The sequence below is a fragment of the Trachurus japonicus genome, chromosome 23, assembly GCF_045865225.1.
Source record: "Trachurus japonicus isolate A0001 chromosome 23, Traja_1.0".
In the NCBI taxonomy this organism is placed as follows: domain Eukaryota; kingdom Metazoa; phylum Chordata; class Actinopteri; order Carangiformes; family Carangidae; genus Trachurus; species Trachurus japonicus.
In genome coordinates this window covers 97239-112500 of record NC_140929.1, presented here as the reverse complement: position 1 = coordinate 112500, position 15262 = coordinate 97239, and the positions used below count along the sequence as shown (strand labels likewise).

Below are 15262 nucleotides of genomic sequence, written 5' to 3'. Positions count from 1 at the left end.
TTTTGCCGTCACCTCTGAATGTTGGTCAACAAAACATTTAACCTGCAACACAGACGGAGGTCAGAGGTCAGAGGTCAGAGGTCAACTGGGGCTAAAGTCCCGATCCGACTCAGCATCGAGTCATTTAGAGTCATTTCAGTTTTAATAAGTTATGAAAGAGATTTTCACTGAACTAAAGCTGCAAACGGTACAAAGATGGAACTCTGCTAGCTGCTGCATCGTTGTAAATGTTAATGTTCAGAGTTGAAAGCTCAGTTATTTAACACGACTCCAGAAGTTTAACAGTGCAACTCCTCAGTATCTGATTTCATATTTACATTGAATACGAGAAGAAGCTGAAAACTACAGGACACGTTTGTTCTGATGATACAAAAAATCAGTCGAAGGATTTTATGAATCGATTACAGATCTTTCAAATGAAGGTTGATGTTAAAGTTCATCTTCTCCGTGGCTTCTCTGAGTGACAGGGGGTCTCGGCGTAGCAGTGCATGTCCATATGACGGTTGCTAATGGATACCAACTGTCTTCGTAACAAAAAGACACACCAAAAAACATCCAGATACCTCCATGCTGCTCGTATGTAATGTCCCTCTGGTATTGAAGCCCAAACATGAGAAATTGTTCAGAAAAAAATTAAATAAGTCTATATTTCAAGCTTGTTTGTAATGGAAGCTCCCAGTGTCTCAGTTCACTGCTTGTCCTGTACCGGCAGAACAGTTTCTCATGTCAGGGCTTCAATACCAGAGGGACATTACATACGAGCAGCATGGAGGTATCTGGATGTTTTTTGGTGTGTCTTTTTGTTATGAAGACAGTTGGTATCCATTAGCAACCGTCATATGGACATGCACTGCTACGCCGAGACCCCCTGTAACTCAGAGAAGCCACAGAGGACTCTGAAACTTCTCCCAGCCCTTAGTCCACATGAGGGGGAAATTTCAACTTTGGGTGAACTATCCCTTTAATCTGAACATCTATTTTTATAAACCCAGGCTGGTGTGTGTCTGTGGTTGTGTAGTGTTGTGTATTGTGTGTATCTTACCTGGTGTTGTGTGGAGTGCAGCTATCGGAACAGTCTGGTGAACTCTCTGATCGCCCAACACACCTGTTTACACTCCTCAGCGCTGGGGAAGAAGGAAACACACGGTTACTGTGGTAACAGGGCTGGTCACTGTGGTAACAACGGGGCCGGTCACCACGGTAACGGGGCCGGTTACCTGCAGCAGCAGGTCGTGACACGTGAACAGGTGAGTCAGAGGCTCCGCCCACGGCTCAACTCAGTAGAAACTCCTCAAGTCTCAACTCGCTACAAACTCCAGTTCCTCTGGAGAGTAACGACACTTACCCTAATACCCCTAACCCCCCCCCCCCCCGGGGTTAAATGCCCCTAGTGGCAGCCCTACCTACCCCTAACCCCCCAGGGTTAAATGCCCCTAGTGGCAGCCCTACCTACCCCTAGCCTGCCGTGGTTAAATGCCCCCTAGTGGCAGGATGTGGGTATTAAAGCCTCATGCCCCCTAGTGGCAGGATGTGGGTATTGCAAAAGCGCCCAGAAAACCCATCCACTCCAACGTATGTGTGTTGCCCACTTGCTGGTAAATGGATGAAAACGGCCGTGTTTTTGTTTTTAGGTGTCTTGGTCATATCAGATTATACTTGTTTGTTTATTAGGGCTGCCACAAACGATTATTTTGATAGTCGACTAGTCACCGACTATTTTTTTCGATTAGTCGACTAATCGGATCATACGTAAATTGAATGTAAAACATACAGCTTATCGCACCAGCATGCAGCTGCTCTTATATACCATCATTAGCTTTCAGCTTGAAGTGTTTAAGGTATATGCTAACTAAAAATAAAGACAATTAAGATGATAGTTCATTAAACTTTTAATGAAATATGCAGCTTTAACTGTAGCATAAAGTGCAAACAGCTCAGTAAAATAAGGATAAGGCACTGGCCTAAACAACACCAAAATAAATACTTAAAGGTTTTTTGTCTTTCCTTCATTTGTCTCTGGCATTAAACATAGCTACATTTAAATAAAATGAGGTGGACACCTGAAACTAAGGAATTGTTCACAATAATAAAGTTTTGGTAGGCCTATCAATCAAATATAACTTGTGCTCATTGTAAATAATAGGAGTTCTGTTAAAAAAAATCAAATAGTTTATAAGACAATCGTCTTGTCTGAAAAAATGTAAATGTGCCTTTTTACTGTCACAGAAGGAGAAACATAGAAAGACTCAACAGAAAGTTCTGTGTGAAACTCTGTCAAATGAAAACAAGTGAAACTGAGGTGCAGCTCAAACTCTGCAAGGTGCAGACTGTGATGAGAAGCTACCGGAAAATATTGACGTGGTTTTACGCCGGGAGAGAAGACTTCCTCGTTAAGATGAGCGCTCATTACGTGACCAGGACGCTGTGACCAGACGCGGTAACGTTCCAATATAAGTCCGCGGTTTTATTTTTTAATGAGGAACGGCTGTTTTTCAGTCCGTGATTTAAAACGATAGACCAGCGGTACCGCTCCTAGTAGGCTATCGCTTCTCATTTAAAACGACAGAGAGAGAGGAGAGAGAGAGAGAGGGAGAGGAGCGGTGGTGGCGGTGGCGGCGGCGGCGGGGGGCGGGCGGGGGGTTACACCGGTGCAGCTTGATGAGGGACAAGACAGGTAGAGAGAGAGAAGAGAGAGACCACCTGTAAACTCACCCTGAGTGAGTGAGTGCACGTGTGTATGTGTGGTGGGCGGCTGCAGCGGTGGGTGCGTGTGTGGAAGGTGCCGCAGCAGTTTTGAGAGAAAAACAAAGTTTAAAAAAAAGAAAAGAAACGACGCATCGACTATTAAATTAGTTGTCGACGATTTTAATAGTCGACGTAGTCATGACTAGTCGACTAATCGTGGCAGCCCTATTGTTTATTATAAAATGTAGATTGAAACATTCATGTAGACAACTGTTTGTTTTGTTTTTTTGTTTTTTACTCTCCTATGTGTTAATGTTTATCTGTAAAGGATCCTCAATGATGCTATTAACGTGGGTGATCTATAAATGTCCTTAAATTATTGAAAACACCACACTGCTCATTCACCAACAATGCAGAGATGTCAGTTCTTTATTCCTCCACCAGGAGGCGCTGATGCTGCCGTTACCGTGGATACATATATATCTCTATGGTCCTTACTCTCTGTTACAGCTCTAGTCTGACCAGCCTGTTAGTGACCAGTAGGACTGCAGCCGAGGGGCCAGTCAGAGGACCAGTCAGAGGACCAGAGGACCAGAGGACCAGTCAGAGGACCAGTCAGAGGACCAGAGGACCAGTCAGAGGACCAGTCAGAGGACCAGTCAGAGGACCAGAGGACCAGTCAGAGGACCAGTCAGAGGACCAGAGGACCAGAGGACCAGTCAGAGGACCAGTCAGAGGACCAGAGGACCAGTCAGAGGACCAGTCAGAGGACCAGTCAGAGGACCAGTCAGAGGACCAGAGGACCAGTCAGAGGACCAGTCAGAGGACCAGAGGACCAGAGGACCAGTCAGAGGACCAGTCAGAGGACCAGAGGACCAGAGGACCAGTCAGAGGACCAGAGGACCAGAGGACCAGTCAGAGGACCAGTCAGAGGACCAGAGGGCCAGTCAGAGGACCAGTCAGAGGACCAGTCAGAGGACCAGTCAGAGGACCAGTCAGAGGACCAGAGGACCAGTCAGAGGACCAGTCAGAGGACCAGAGGACCAGAGGACCAGTCAGAGGACCAGTCAGAGGACCAGAGGACCAGTCAGAGGACCAGTCAGAGGGCCAGTCAGAGGACCAGTCAGAGGACCAGTCAGAGGACCAGAGGACCAGTCAGAGGACCAGTCAGAGGACCAGTCAGAGGACCAGAGGACCAGTCAGAGGACCAGTCAGAGGACCAGAGGACCAGTCAGAGGACCAGTCAGAGGACCAGAGGACCAGAGGACCAGTCAGAGGACCAGAGGGCCAGTCAGAGGACCAGTCAGAGGACCAGAGGACCAGAGGACCAGTCAGAGGACCAGTCAGAGGACCAGAGGACCAGTCAAAGGACCAGTCAGAGGACCAGTCAGAGGACCAGAGGACCAGTCAGAGGACCAGTCAGAGGACCAGAGGACCAGAGGACCAGTCAGAGGACCAGTCAGAGGACCAGAGGACCAGAGGACCAGTCAGAGGACCAGAGGACCAGAGGACCAGTCAGAGGACCAGTCAGAGGACCAGAGGGCCAGTCAGAGGACCAGTCAGAGGACCAGTCAGAGGACCAGAGGGCCAGTCAGAGGACCAGTCAGAGGACCAGAGGACCAGTCAGAGGACCAGTCAGAGGACCAGTCAGAGGACCAGAGGACCAGTCAGAGGACCAGTCAGAGGACCAGAGGACCAGAGGACCAGTCAGAGGACCAGTCAGAGGACCAGTCAGAGGACCAGAGGACCAGAGGACCAGTCAGAGGACCAGAGGACCAGAGGACCAGTCAGAGGACCAGTCAGAGGACCAGTCAGAGGACCAGTCAGAGGACCAGAGGACCAGTCAGAGGGCCGGTCAGAGGACCAGAGGACCAGTCAGAGGACCAGAGGACCAGTCAGAGGGCCAGTCAGAGGACCAGAGGACCAGAGGACCAGTCAGAGGACCAGTCAGAGGACCAGTCAGAGGACCAGAGGACCAGTCAGAGGGCCAGTCAGAGGACCAGTCAGAGGACCAGTCAGAGGACCAGAGGACCAGTCAGAGGGCCAGTCAGAGGACCAGTCAGAGGACCAGAGGACCAGTCAGAGGACCAGTCAGAGGACCAGAGGACCAGTCAGAGGACCAGTCAGAGGACCAGTCAGAGGACCAGTCAGAGGGCCAGTCAAAGGGCCAGTCAGAGCACCAGTCAAAGGGCCAGTCAGAGGACCAGAGGACCAGTCAGAGGACCAGAGGACCAGAGGACCAGTCAGAGGGCCAGTCAGAGGACCAGAGGACCAGTCAGAGGACCAGTCAGAGGACCAGAGGACCAGAGGACCAGTCAGAGGGCCAGTCAGAGGACCAGAGGACCAGAGGACCAGTCAGAGGACCAGTCAGAGGACCAGAGGACCAGTCAGAGGACCAGTCAGAGGACCAGAGGACCAGTCAGAGGACCAGTCAGAGGACCAGAGGACCAGTCAGAGGACCAGTCAGAGGACCAGAGGACCAGTCAGAGGACCAGAGGACCAGTCAGAGGACCAGTCAGAGGACCAGAGGACCAGAGGACCAGTCAGAGGACCAGTCAGAGGACCAGAGGACCAGTCAAAGGACCAGAGGGCCAGTCAAAGGACCAGAGGGCCAGTCAAAGGACCAGAGGGCCAGTCAAAGGGCCAGAGGACCAGTCAGAGGACCAGAGGACCAGTCAGAGGACCAGTCAGAGGACCAGAGGACCAGTCAAAGGACCAGAGGACCAGTCAGAGGGCCAGAGGACCAGTCAGAGGACCAGAGGACCAGTCAAAGGGCCAGAGGACCAGAGGACCAGTCAAAGGGCCAGAGGACCAGTCAGAGGACCAGAGGACCAGTCAGAGGGCCGGTCAAAGGGCCAGTCACTCACCTGGTGACTTGCTTGTGGAAGTCCGTCAGCTGCTTGTGAGTGACGGTCACCGCTCCTCCCGACGTCTCCTTGGGTAAACCTTTCAGGGCGCTCTCCAGCCACCGGCAGAACGTCTGCAACGGGAAACAGAGACACGTTGTCACGGTTACGGCTCGGTCACCTGGCGGTCGGTCACACCTGAGGCGTCGTCGTCGCCATGGTTACTCACCGGCCGGTCGAACACCATGACCTCCCACAGCACCTCGGCCACGTCGGGCAGCGTGTACGGCGGCAGACAGAAACAACACGAGTGCATCAGCTGAGTGACGAGCTGCTGGCCGTGCTGCTCCATGGCCTGGCCAATCAGCTGCTTCCTCACCTCAAAGTCCTCCTCGTGCTGCCACACAGGTGAGAGGACAGACAGGTGAGACACAGACAGGTGAGACACAGACAGGTGAGAGGAGAGACAGGTAGAGACAGACAGGATGTGGAGTGCAGGGTGTGAGTGGTGAAGCTGGAAATGGATGTGAACTATATTTGACCCTTATAACTCTTTCTGCTGAGCCAGGAGTTTTGGGTTCAGGTGCAGTAACATAGAACGGCCACCAGGCGGATTGAGGATGGAAACATCTCAGATACGGTTAGGAAAGTGGCACCGGGCTGAGGCCTAAAGGTAAAGGTGCACACTCAGCAGAGATACGACTTCAAACAGGTGGGATGGGAAAGTACCCAGATCAGCACATGTCCAACAGTAAAACAGCCACATTGATGATATGAAGTCAGTCGCTCTGTCGCTCTCTTGGCAGTGCAGCCCGATGCACCAAGTTCTGACCTCTATTTCTCTTATCTTTTGTCTATGTGTGCGACTCTGGTTGTTTTTCTTTTGCTTTTATTCTGAAGTGAATTAAAGACGACTCTACTTGAAGATCCATCTGTTCCAGCGTCGGGTTTTGAGTTTATTTTACTTAAATGGAGAAGGAAAAGACGATATATACGTGCTATATATGTTATTTTATGTTTCTTCTACGGTACTCACATCGTTGGAGACGCCCGTGTGTATCAAGTCTCGGACAAACTTCATGACGCTGCAGTTGGCGTCTCGATGGTCCAATGAGGTGGCGGCTATCGCACACTGGATGATGTGAATGACGATGCTGCTGCTTAGCAACGTGACCGGACTTCTCTGGACAAACCTGAGGACACACGGGTAGAGAAAGGGTTAAATATAGGAGACAAGGAGACAAGGGTAGAGAGAAGGAGACAAGGAGACACAGGTAGAGAGAAGGAGACAAGGAGACAAGGAGACAAGGAGACATGTGTCACCTTGTGGCCAGTCTGAACAAGTCGTCCACGGTGTCGGGATGATTCCTCAAACCGTTGGGTTGCTCCAGCAGCTGGAAGGTCGGCAGGCAGAGAGCCTGAGGAGGAAGATGATCATGGTAACCATGGTAACCAGTTGAGTGCTTACTAGGGATGGGCATTTAGAATAATTTTCTAACCGAGTATCCTAACCTTGTCGTAACCGGGGTAACCGAATACTGTAATAAAAAATAAAATGAGGTCATGTCTGACGGACACATAGATATATATACTCTGTATACGTGTATATAAATAAAGTAATCTCAACTCAACTATATATATCTATCTGACGGACAGAGCGCAGCCGGGGCATAAATCTCTGTCCGTCAGACAGTCACATCACTGACACACAGCGTCGTCAGACTAAACATCAGCTGGAGAATCAGAGTAGAGATGAGTTAAGATGCTCATACGGGGCAGATGAGCATCTTTATGCTGCAGCTGCTCATACGGGGCAGATGAGCATCTTTATGCTGCAGCTGCACATACGGGGCAGATGTGCATCTTTATGCTGCGGCCTCAGAGGAGAAAACTGTTTTCTCTTTTAATCATTAGCGGTGGTTATTTATTAGTCCACTACATGTTGGTGCCTTCGCTCCTCTCGGCTTCGCATCGTCTCAGGAAATAACTGGGAAGGTTTCAGAATGTTTGTAAACTGAAAGCAGCAGATTCTCTAACAGACTTGATGACACCTGTCGTCGCCGAGGGAACCACCACAGATTATTGTAAAAGGTTTGAAAGTCCGAGGCTCGATCCAAAAACACTTTTACAGCAGAAAACCACGTTGCTGCTTCATCTGAACCTGATGAACACGACAAAAAGCTGAACCACGATGATGATGATGTAGTTTGATCCGACACTAGACTGTTGCTCTAACGTGACGTTGTTTTAATCCTAGGTTTATAACCGGGTAATAAATTCATAACCGAGTAGCAGATTGCCTACTCGGGTACCCGGGTAACCGTGGTAACCATGGTAACCAGGTGAGCGTTTACCTGCAGCATGTCCAGCAGCCCCTGCCTGCAGCCCTCCTCCATGCCGTACTCGTCCACCAGGATGCTGCCCAGGTACAGGAAGCACGAGTGTGGATACACCTGGTACACACTCACCATCTGGGGGAAGGAAGAAAAAAACTTTATTAACCCACACCTGGTACACACTCACCATCTGGGGGAGGAAGAAAACTTTATTGTTCAATAAAGATAAAAGATAAACAGAAAACACAACACATTGGACTCTGACACTCAACTCTGGGTCGTCAGTGAATCGGTTCAACTCGTGGTTTCTCAGCAGTAATATAATGTCTTGTAAATATTCCAGCATGGAAGGAATGTATAAATATGATAAATAAATAAATATATCACAGACAAAATACGAACCTACTCATTAAAACTGGCATTCATCAGCCGAATAACTGAGGGGATGAAGGAATTTGAGTAACGGTTTGTCTTCCTCAGGGGCGTGATAGCGCCGCCCTGAGGGCATTAGGGGGAATTCCCCTGACACGACACGGTCAGCAGACTGAAACTGTTCTTGTCCTTCACTGACAAACCGTTAAACCAACTCATGAAAATGTTAAAAGACTCTCAATAAAAGAATGATAAAAAGAACATAGAATAGTTTTTGAAACACTAAAAGAGTTGAGCTTCCTCATCAGGTGAATTCTTTGTTGTCCCGTTTAACAAGTGACTCTGTGTTAATGTCAAATCTTTTAGGTGTGAGTCAAATATGGTTGCTGAATGTGTGTATGTTTCCAGTATGTGCAGGTGTGTGTGTCTGTCTCACCTGAGTGACGAGCGGCTGCAGCAGCGAGGCCGAGCCTTTCCCCACGCAGCGCACAGCGAACCGCAGGCAGCGGCAGCAGCGCTCCACGATCCGGTTGTCGGCTTGGTGAGTGTTCAGCGTGTCGGACAGCACCGGCCAGATCTACACAACACACACACACACACAACACACACACACACACACACACACACACAGACAGGTGAGTCACAACACAACACAACACACAGGTGAGTCACGTGACCAGGGGCCTCATGTATAAAACACTGCGTAGGAAAGGTGACTATAGGCGGCGTACGGAGGAAACACAGGAAAGCGTTCGGGTTAAAACGTTCAGATTTATAAAAGCGTGCACATCCATGTCCTACGTCTGTTTCCATTTATAAATCACAATCAACACTAAAGTTGGTGCACGTGAAAAAGCGCTTGACCCCGCCCACACGGCGCCTATATACGGTCAGGGAACACCCCTGATGAATATTCATTCAGACCAAATGAACCAACAGACGGCGGAAAAGGGAAAACATGTCACACACGTGGAAACACCGGCCGGTTGGACCTCAGGCTTCCTTTTCTCTTTCTTTCTTCTTGTGAAATGCACTGAATCAGCGCCGACGCATCAGGCAGACGGGGTTTTTGTTTTGTTTTTAGGTTTGGAGGAATTGTTTCTGGTGAGTCCGTCCACGGCACAAGGAAGTCTGAGCCGACTCGTCATAAACCTGGCGCCACATGAGCCGCTGTGCCTCTCTCAGTGATTTGTGTTCACCTGAACCAGCTGGTCGGACCGGCCGCTGCTTCAATAGATTACATCTCTCTCTCTCTCTCTCTCTCTGAATCCAGAATTATCAATATAAATTTTGCCTCGTTCTTCGGGTTAGGGTTAGGGGCCGTTTACACGAAGACGCTTGCGAGTAAAGACGATAAAATATTTTATCGGAAGTGCCTTTCGTTTATATGGTGACGGCGTTTTTGGGGCTTGAAGACGCAAAAATCTCAAACCACCCCTGAAAGTGGAAAAGTTGAATACGCTCCAGCGCAGCGTCTCCGCCTAAACAGGCCAAGACGCAAAACTGGCTCAGATCTGCTGTTCTGCTCACGTCAAGTCGGCGTGTTGACGTCACGATACAAACAAACATGTCGGATTACATCCACCCTTCAGACCTGCAGGCTACTTTGGCCGCAATAACTACAATTATACAACAGTTAGTTCCGACAGGTCCCAACCGAGCAATTTGATTGGACAAGAGACGTTCCATGAGTGCTGATATACAGTATAACAGCACTGCAACCTTTTACGGTCGTTATCACTCCGCTGTTCAGCAGTGGACAGAAGCTAAGCTATAATGGAGCTAAGTCAGAGCCAGGCTCCCCATACAGGAGCTGCCCCATCTCTCTGCTGCTGCTACAGTTAGAAACGGACCTGAACATTAAAACCTGGACCTGACCTGGTCCGTCTAATTGGAGATAAATCTCTACTAAACCCGGCTGGAAAAAAATCGCCGCGGGGCAACTACGTTTTGACGGCGATGTGTTTTGATATTAGCATTAGCTGTTGTTAGCCACGTAGCTCAGCTACTTAGCTTCAACTGTGTTTATATTGATTACATAGCAGATAAACAAATGTAATACGGTATCGATAACGTCTCTGTGTCTTCACGCTGGTCCTGTTGCTCCAGTGCTAATCAGACACGGGCTCAGAACCAGAACCAGCACTGGAAGCAGCTCGGTGGAAAAGCTTGTAGCTAGTAGCAAGCTAGTATGAAATGTTTATGTGTTGCCTGGCAACAGCCTTGTCTCCCTTCCAGTTGCGGAACTATTTCTGTTGGCGGAGCCAAATAAATGATTAAATAAACAAACAAATCATAATCTCTTGTAGTTTATTACTGTTCTAAAATGCGCTCGTAGCACTGTTGTATAAAAGCAATATCACACTGGAGGTCGTGCTGTTGTAGCTGTAGCCATGTTTTCCTTTTCTGATTTCCCGGCACAGTGACGAAAAGAAGGAAGGTTCTACGCATGCGCTTACGCATTGCGGCGTTTGTGACAGCACCACCTAGTGGTCTGGCGTGCATTAGCAATGGATTTGTACACACTTTTGCGTCTCCGTATGCACACAGATTTCCTCCCGAGAACGCTCGTGTAGACGCGAAATAAAAAGTGAAGACGCGACGCCACTTTTGCGTCTTCTGTTCACACTGTCTTCGTGTAAACCTAGCCTTAGTATATATATATATCCTTCATATGATTCAGGTAATATTTGATTGTTTCACACAAATGTATCAATTTCACATATTTTCTTTGGTTTCATCTCTCTGCTGTTGGAGCGGCGCCACTTTCTCCCGCCAAGTTTGTTTTTTTATAAATCCCAGAAGTTGCTTAAAGGCGGCGTACGCCTTCTTTTGTGCGTACGCAGCGTTTATAAATGAGTGGTTGCCATGGTGATTTACCTCCTGGATGACTTTCTGACAGGGATGCGTCTGTCCGTTCTCCACGATGGGGTTGGTGTGTCTGAGGGGACAGAGCACAGGTGTGTTCAGGTGTGTGTGTTCAGGTGTGTTCAGGTGTGTGTGTTCAGGTGTGTGTGTTCAGGTGTGTGTGTTCAGGTGGGTGTGTTCAGGTGTGTGTGTTCAGGTGTGTGTGTTCAGGTGTGTGTGTTCAGGTGGGTGTGTTCAGGTGTGTGTGTTCAGGTGTGTGTGTTCAGGTGTGTGTGTTCAGGTGTGTGTGTTCAGGGGTGTGTGTGTGTGAGAGTGTGTGTGTGTGTGTGTGTGTTAGGGGTTGCATGACTTCAGATTTTTTAAAGTCGACTCTAATGTTATGAAAGTCGAGTCGACGTCGACTAGTCGCTGATGACGTCATTCATATTTTTCCCATCATAAATCACAGGAGGAGGGAAATGCTTTGCAACAATCTGTATTCACTGACAGACGCGCATGCACAGACATGAGTCCACAGAACAGCAGCTTTATAAACAACAAGCTGTAAATCAGTTTGGTTTTCTGTAACATGCACTCCTATACAAGTGCAAAAGATAATACTGTAGCTCCTGTCCGTTAAACAATCAGGGAGGAAAACGACACACAGGCCTCGTCACCATCACAGTCCTGCTCAGCCACAGTGTCACTCACAGTTTTTTCCTGGTTGGTTGTTGCTGTTGTTGGTTGTTGTTGTTGTGCGCGACGTAAAGCTGTCGATATGAGCGGAGTTTTTTTTTTTTTTTTTTAATTGCCGGCAGCCCGACACACTGCGGCGGAAGCGGCAGTTTCTCCTGCTCTCTCTCTCCACGCCGGTCAAACATCGACCCGTCTGTAGCTACTCGGTTTTCCACACACACAGGTCTGTCTCTAGCGCTGTGTGTAGCCTATGGATGTGTCTTGTGTGCAGACGCAACTGACAAATATTTATAGATGGACAAGCAAACTTAATCATCAGTTATTTTATTTTGAAAATTGACCGGATTCCCTCGCCTTTTCTGTGCCCGACTTCCTGTCTGGTACGATCTGGTTCTATCCAGCTTGACGGCGCTCGTATTTTTTTCATTCAGCCACTCAGCTGTTGTTTCAAGCCGCTACTCTTGTAGCCTACTGTCACATGATCAGGGACTAGTCGACGTCAAGCTCAAAACGTCATTGTGGAGCAGTAAAGTCGACTAGTCGATTAGTCGACTAGTCTGTGCAACCCCTAGTGTGTGTGTGTGTGTGTGTGTTCAGGTGTGTGTGTTCAGGTGTGTGTGTGTGTGTGTGTTCAGGTGTGTGTGTGTGTGTTCAGGTGTGTGTGTGTGTGTGTGTTCAGGTGTGTGTGTGTGTTCAGGTGTGTGTGTGTGTACCTGAAGATGACGGCCAGCCGGTCGAGCCACACGGTCGGATCAGCTGATTTACCGTTGGTAGATTCTCCCGTCAGAAGCTGAAACATCAACGTGAACGTTTAGTTTCCACGACAACGACAACACGACAGACAGGTGGACAGGTGGTAACCATGGTGACCAGGTGACTCACCTTCTTCAGAGCCAACACCTGCACAGCACAGAGGTCAGAGAGACACTCAGCGATCTTCTCCAGGGGAAGACGAGCCAGGACCAGCGCTGTACCTGTATACGGGGGAGGACACACCTGTAAATACACCTGTAAAATACCTGTAAATACACCTCTAACACACCTGTAACACACCTGTAACACACCTGTAAATACACCTGTAAAACATCTGTAAAACACCTGTAAATATACCTCTAACATACCTGTAACACACCTGTAACACACCTGTAACATACCTCTAACACACCTGTAAAATACCTGTAACACACCTGTAAAACACCTGTAAATACACCTCTAACACACCTGTAAAACACCTGTAAATACACCTGTAAAATACCTGTAAATACACCTGTAAATATACCTGTAAAATACCTGTAACACACCTCTAACACACCTGTAAAATACCTGTAAATACACCTGTAAAATACCTGTAAATACACCTGTAAATATACCTGTAAAACACCTGTAAATATACCTGTAAAATACCTGTAATACACCTCTAACACACCTGTAAAACACCTGTAAATACACCTCTAACACACCTGTAAAACACCTGTAAATACACCTCTAACACACCTGTAAAACACCTGTAAATACACCTGTAAAATACCTGTAAATACACCTGTAAATATACCTGTAAAACATCTGTAAAACACCTGTAAATATACCTGTAAAATACCTGTAATACACCTCTAACACACCTGTAAAACACCTGTAAATACACCTGTAAAATACCTGTAAATACACCTGTAAATACACCTGTAAAACATCTGTAAAACACCTGTAAATATACCTGTAAATGTACCTCTAACATACCTGTAACACACCTGTAACATACCTCTAACACACCTGTAAAATACCTGTAACACACCTGTAAAATACCTGTAAATACACCTGTAAATATACCTGTAAATATACCTGTAAATATACCTCTAACACACCTGTACCAGGTGAGAACAAACCTCTAACAGGCTCCGCCCACTCTGAGCTGACTAGAGCTAAAGATGCACCTGATGACATCACGGTCAGCCTCACCTTTGAGCAGCCCCACCCTAACCCTGACCCTGATGACAGGGTTAGGGTGATGACAGGGTTAGGGTGATGACAGGGTTAGGGTGATGACAGGGTTAGGGTGATGACAGGGTTAGGGTGATGACAGGGTTAGGGTGATCAGCCCTGATGACAGGGTTAGGGTGATGACAGGGTTAGGGTGATGACAGGGTTAGGGTGATGACAGGGTTAGGGTGATGACAGGGTTAGGGTGATGACAGGGTGAGGGTGATGACAGGGTTAGGGTGATGACAGGGTTAGGTGGTCAGCCTCACCTTTGAGCAGGCCGACCGCGGCCTCGGTGGACAGAGCGAAGGAGTCCAGCGCTCTGGCGATGTCCAGCAGCCCCTGGAAGTGTTGAGCCATGTGGTCTCTGCACACGGAGCAGATGTTGTGGATCGCCTTCGCTGCCGCCGAGGCCAAAGGCTTCTCCCTCAGGCCCTTCATCAGGTAGTTCAGCACCGGGTCTAAAGGAAACAAACCAGGTTAGACCCCTTCATCAGGTAGTTCAGCACCGGGTCTAATGAAACAATAAACCAGGTTAGACCCCTTCATCAGGTAGTTCAGCACCGGGTCTGAAACACAAACCAGGTTAGACCCCTTCATCAGGTAGTTCAGCACCGGGTCTAAAGGAAACAATAAACCAGGTTAGACCCCTTCATCAGGTAGTTCAGCACCGGGTCTGAAACAACAAACCAGGTTAGACCCCTTCATCAGGTAGTTCAGCACCGGGTCTAAAGGAAACAATAAACCAGGTTAGACCCCTTCATCAGGTAGTTCAGCACCGGGTCTGAAACAATAAACCAGGTTAGACCCCTTCATCAGGTAGTTCAGCACCGGGTCTGAAACAATAAACCAGGTTAGACCCCTTCATCAGGTAGTTCAGCACCGGGTCTAAAGGAAATAAACCAGGTTAGACCCCTTCATCAGGTAGTTCAGCACCGGGTCTAAAGGAAACAAACCAGGTTAGACCCCTTCATCAGGTAGTTCAGCACCGGGTCTGAAGGAAATAAACCAGGTTAGACCCCTTCATCAGGTAGTTCAGCACCGGGTCTAAAGGAAACAAACCAGGTTAGACCCCTTCATCAGGTAGTTCAGCACCGGGTCTAAAGGAAACAAACCAGGTTAGACCCCTTCATCAGGTAGTTCAGCACCGGGTCTAAAGGAAATAAACCAGGTTAGACCCCTTCATCAGGTAGTTCAGCACCGGGTCTGAAACAATAAACCAGGTTAGACCCCTTCATCAGGTAGTTCAGCACCGGGTCTAAAGGAAACAAACCAGGTTAGACCCCTTCATCAGGTAGTTCAGCACCGGGTCTAAAGGAAACAAACCAGGTTAGACCCCTTCATCAGGTAGTTCAGCACCGGGTCTAAAGGAAACAATAAACCAGGTTAGACCCCTTCATCAGGTAGTTCAGCACCGGGTCTAATGAAACAATAAACCAGGTTAGACCCCTTCATCAGGTAGTTCAGCACCGGGTCTGAAACAATAAACCAGGTTAGACCCCTTCA

At 48.4% G+C, this 15262-nt stretch overlaps 1 protein-coding gene across 1 annotated transcript in view; it reads right to left on the bottom strand.

Annotated features, from left to right (window-relative positions):
* The window catches only part of tnpo3 (transportin 3), a 36519-nt gene that overhangs the window by 576 nt on the left and 20681 nt on the right, over positions 1 to 15262 (bottom strand). The window contains exons 12-23 of the mRNA XM_085768798.1: positions 14026 to 14217; positions 12665 to 12756; positions 12496 to 12572; positions 11120 to 11180; positions 8676 to 8816; positions 7886 to 8002; positions 6855 to 6949; positions 6568 to 6724; positions 5761 to 5928; positions 5553 to 5665; positions 1043 to 1124; positions 1 to 42 (exon numbers count right to left, since the gene is read on the bottom strand). The exon at positions 1 to 42 is cut by the window's left edge and continues 576 nt beyond it. Of these exons, the coding sequence (XP_085624924.1) occupies positions 1064 to 1124; positions 5553 to 5665; positions 5761 to 5928; positions 6568 to 6724; positions 6855 to 6949; positions 7886 to 8002; positions 8676 to 8816; positions 11120 to 11180; positions 12496 to 12572; positions 12665 to 12756; positions 14026 to 14217 (1274 nt within the window). The 3' untranslated portion in view covers positions 1 to 42; positions 1043 to 1063. The remainder of the gene's footprint in view (positions 43 to 1042; positions 1125 to 5552; positions 5666 to 5760; positions 5929 to 6567; positions 6725 to 6854; positions 6950 to 7885; positions 8003 to 8675; positions 8817 to 11119; positions 11181 to 12495; positions 12573 to 12664; positions 12757 to 14025; positions 14218 to 15262) is intronic.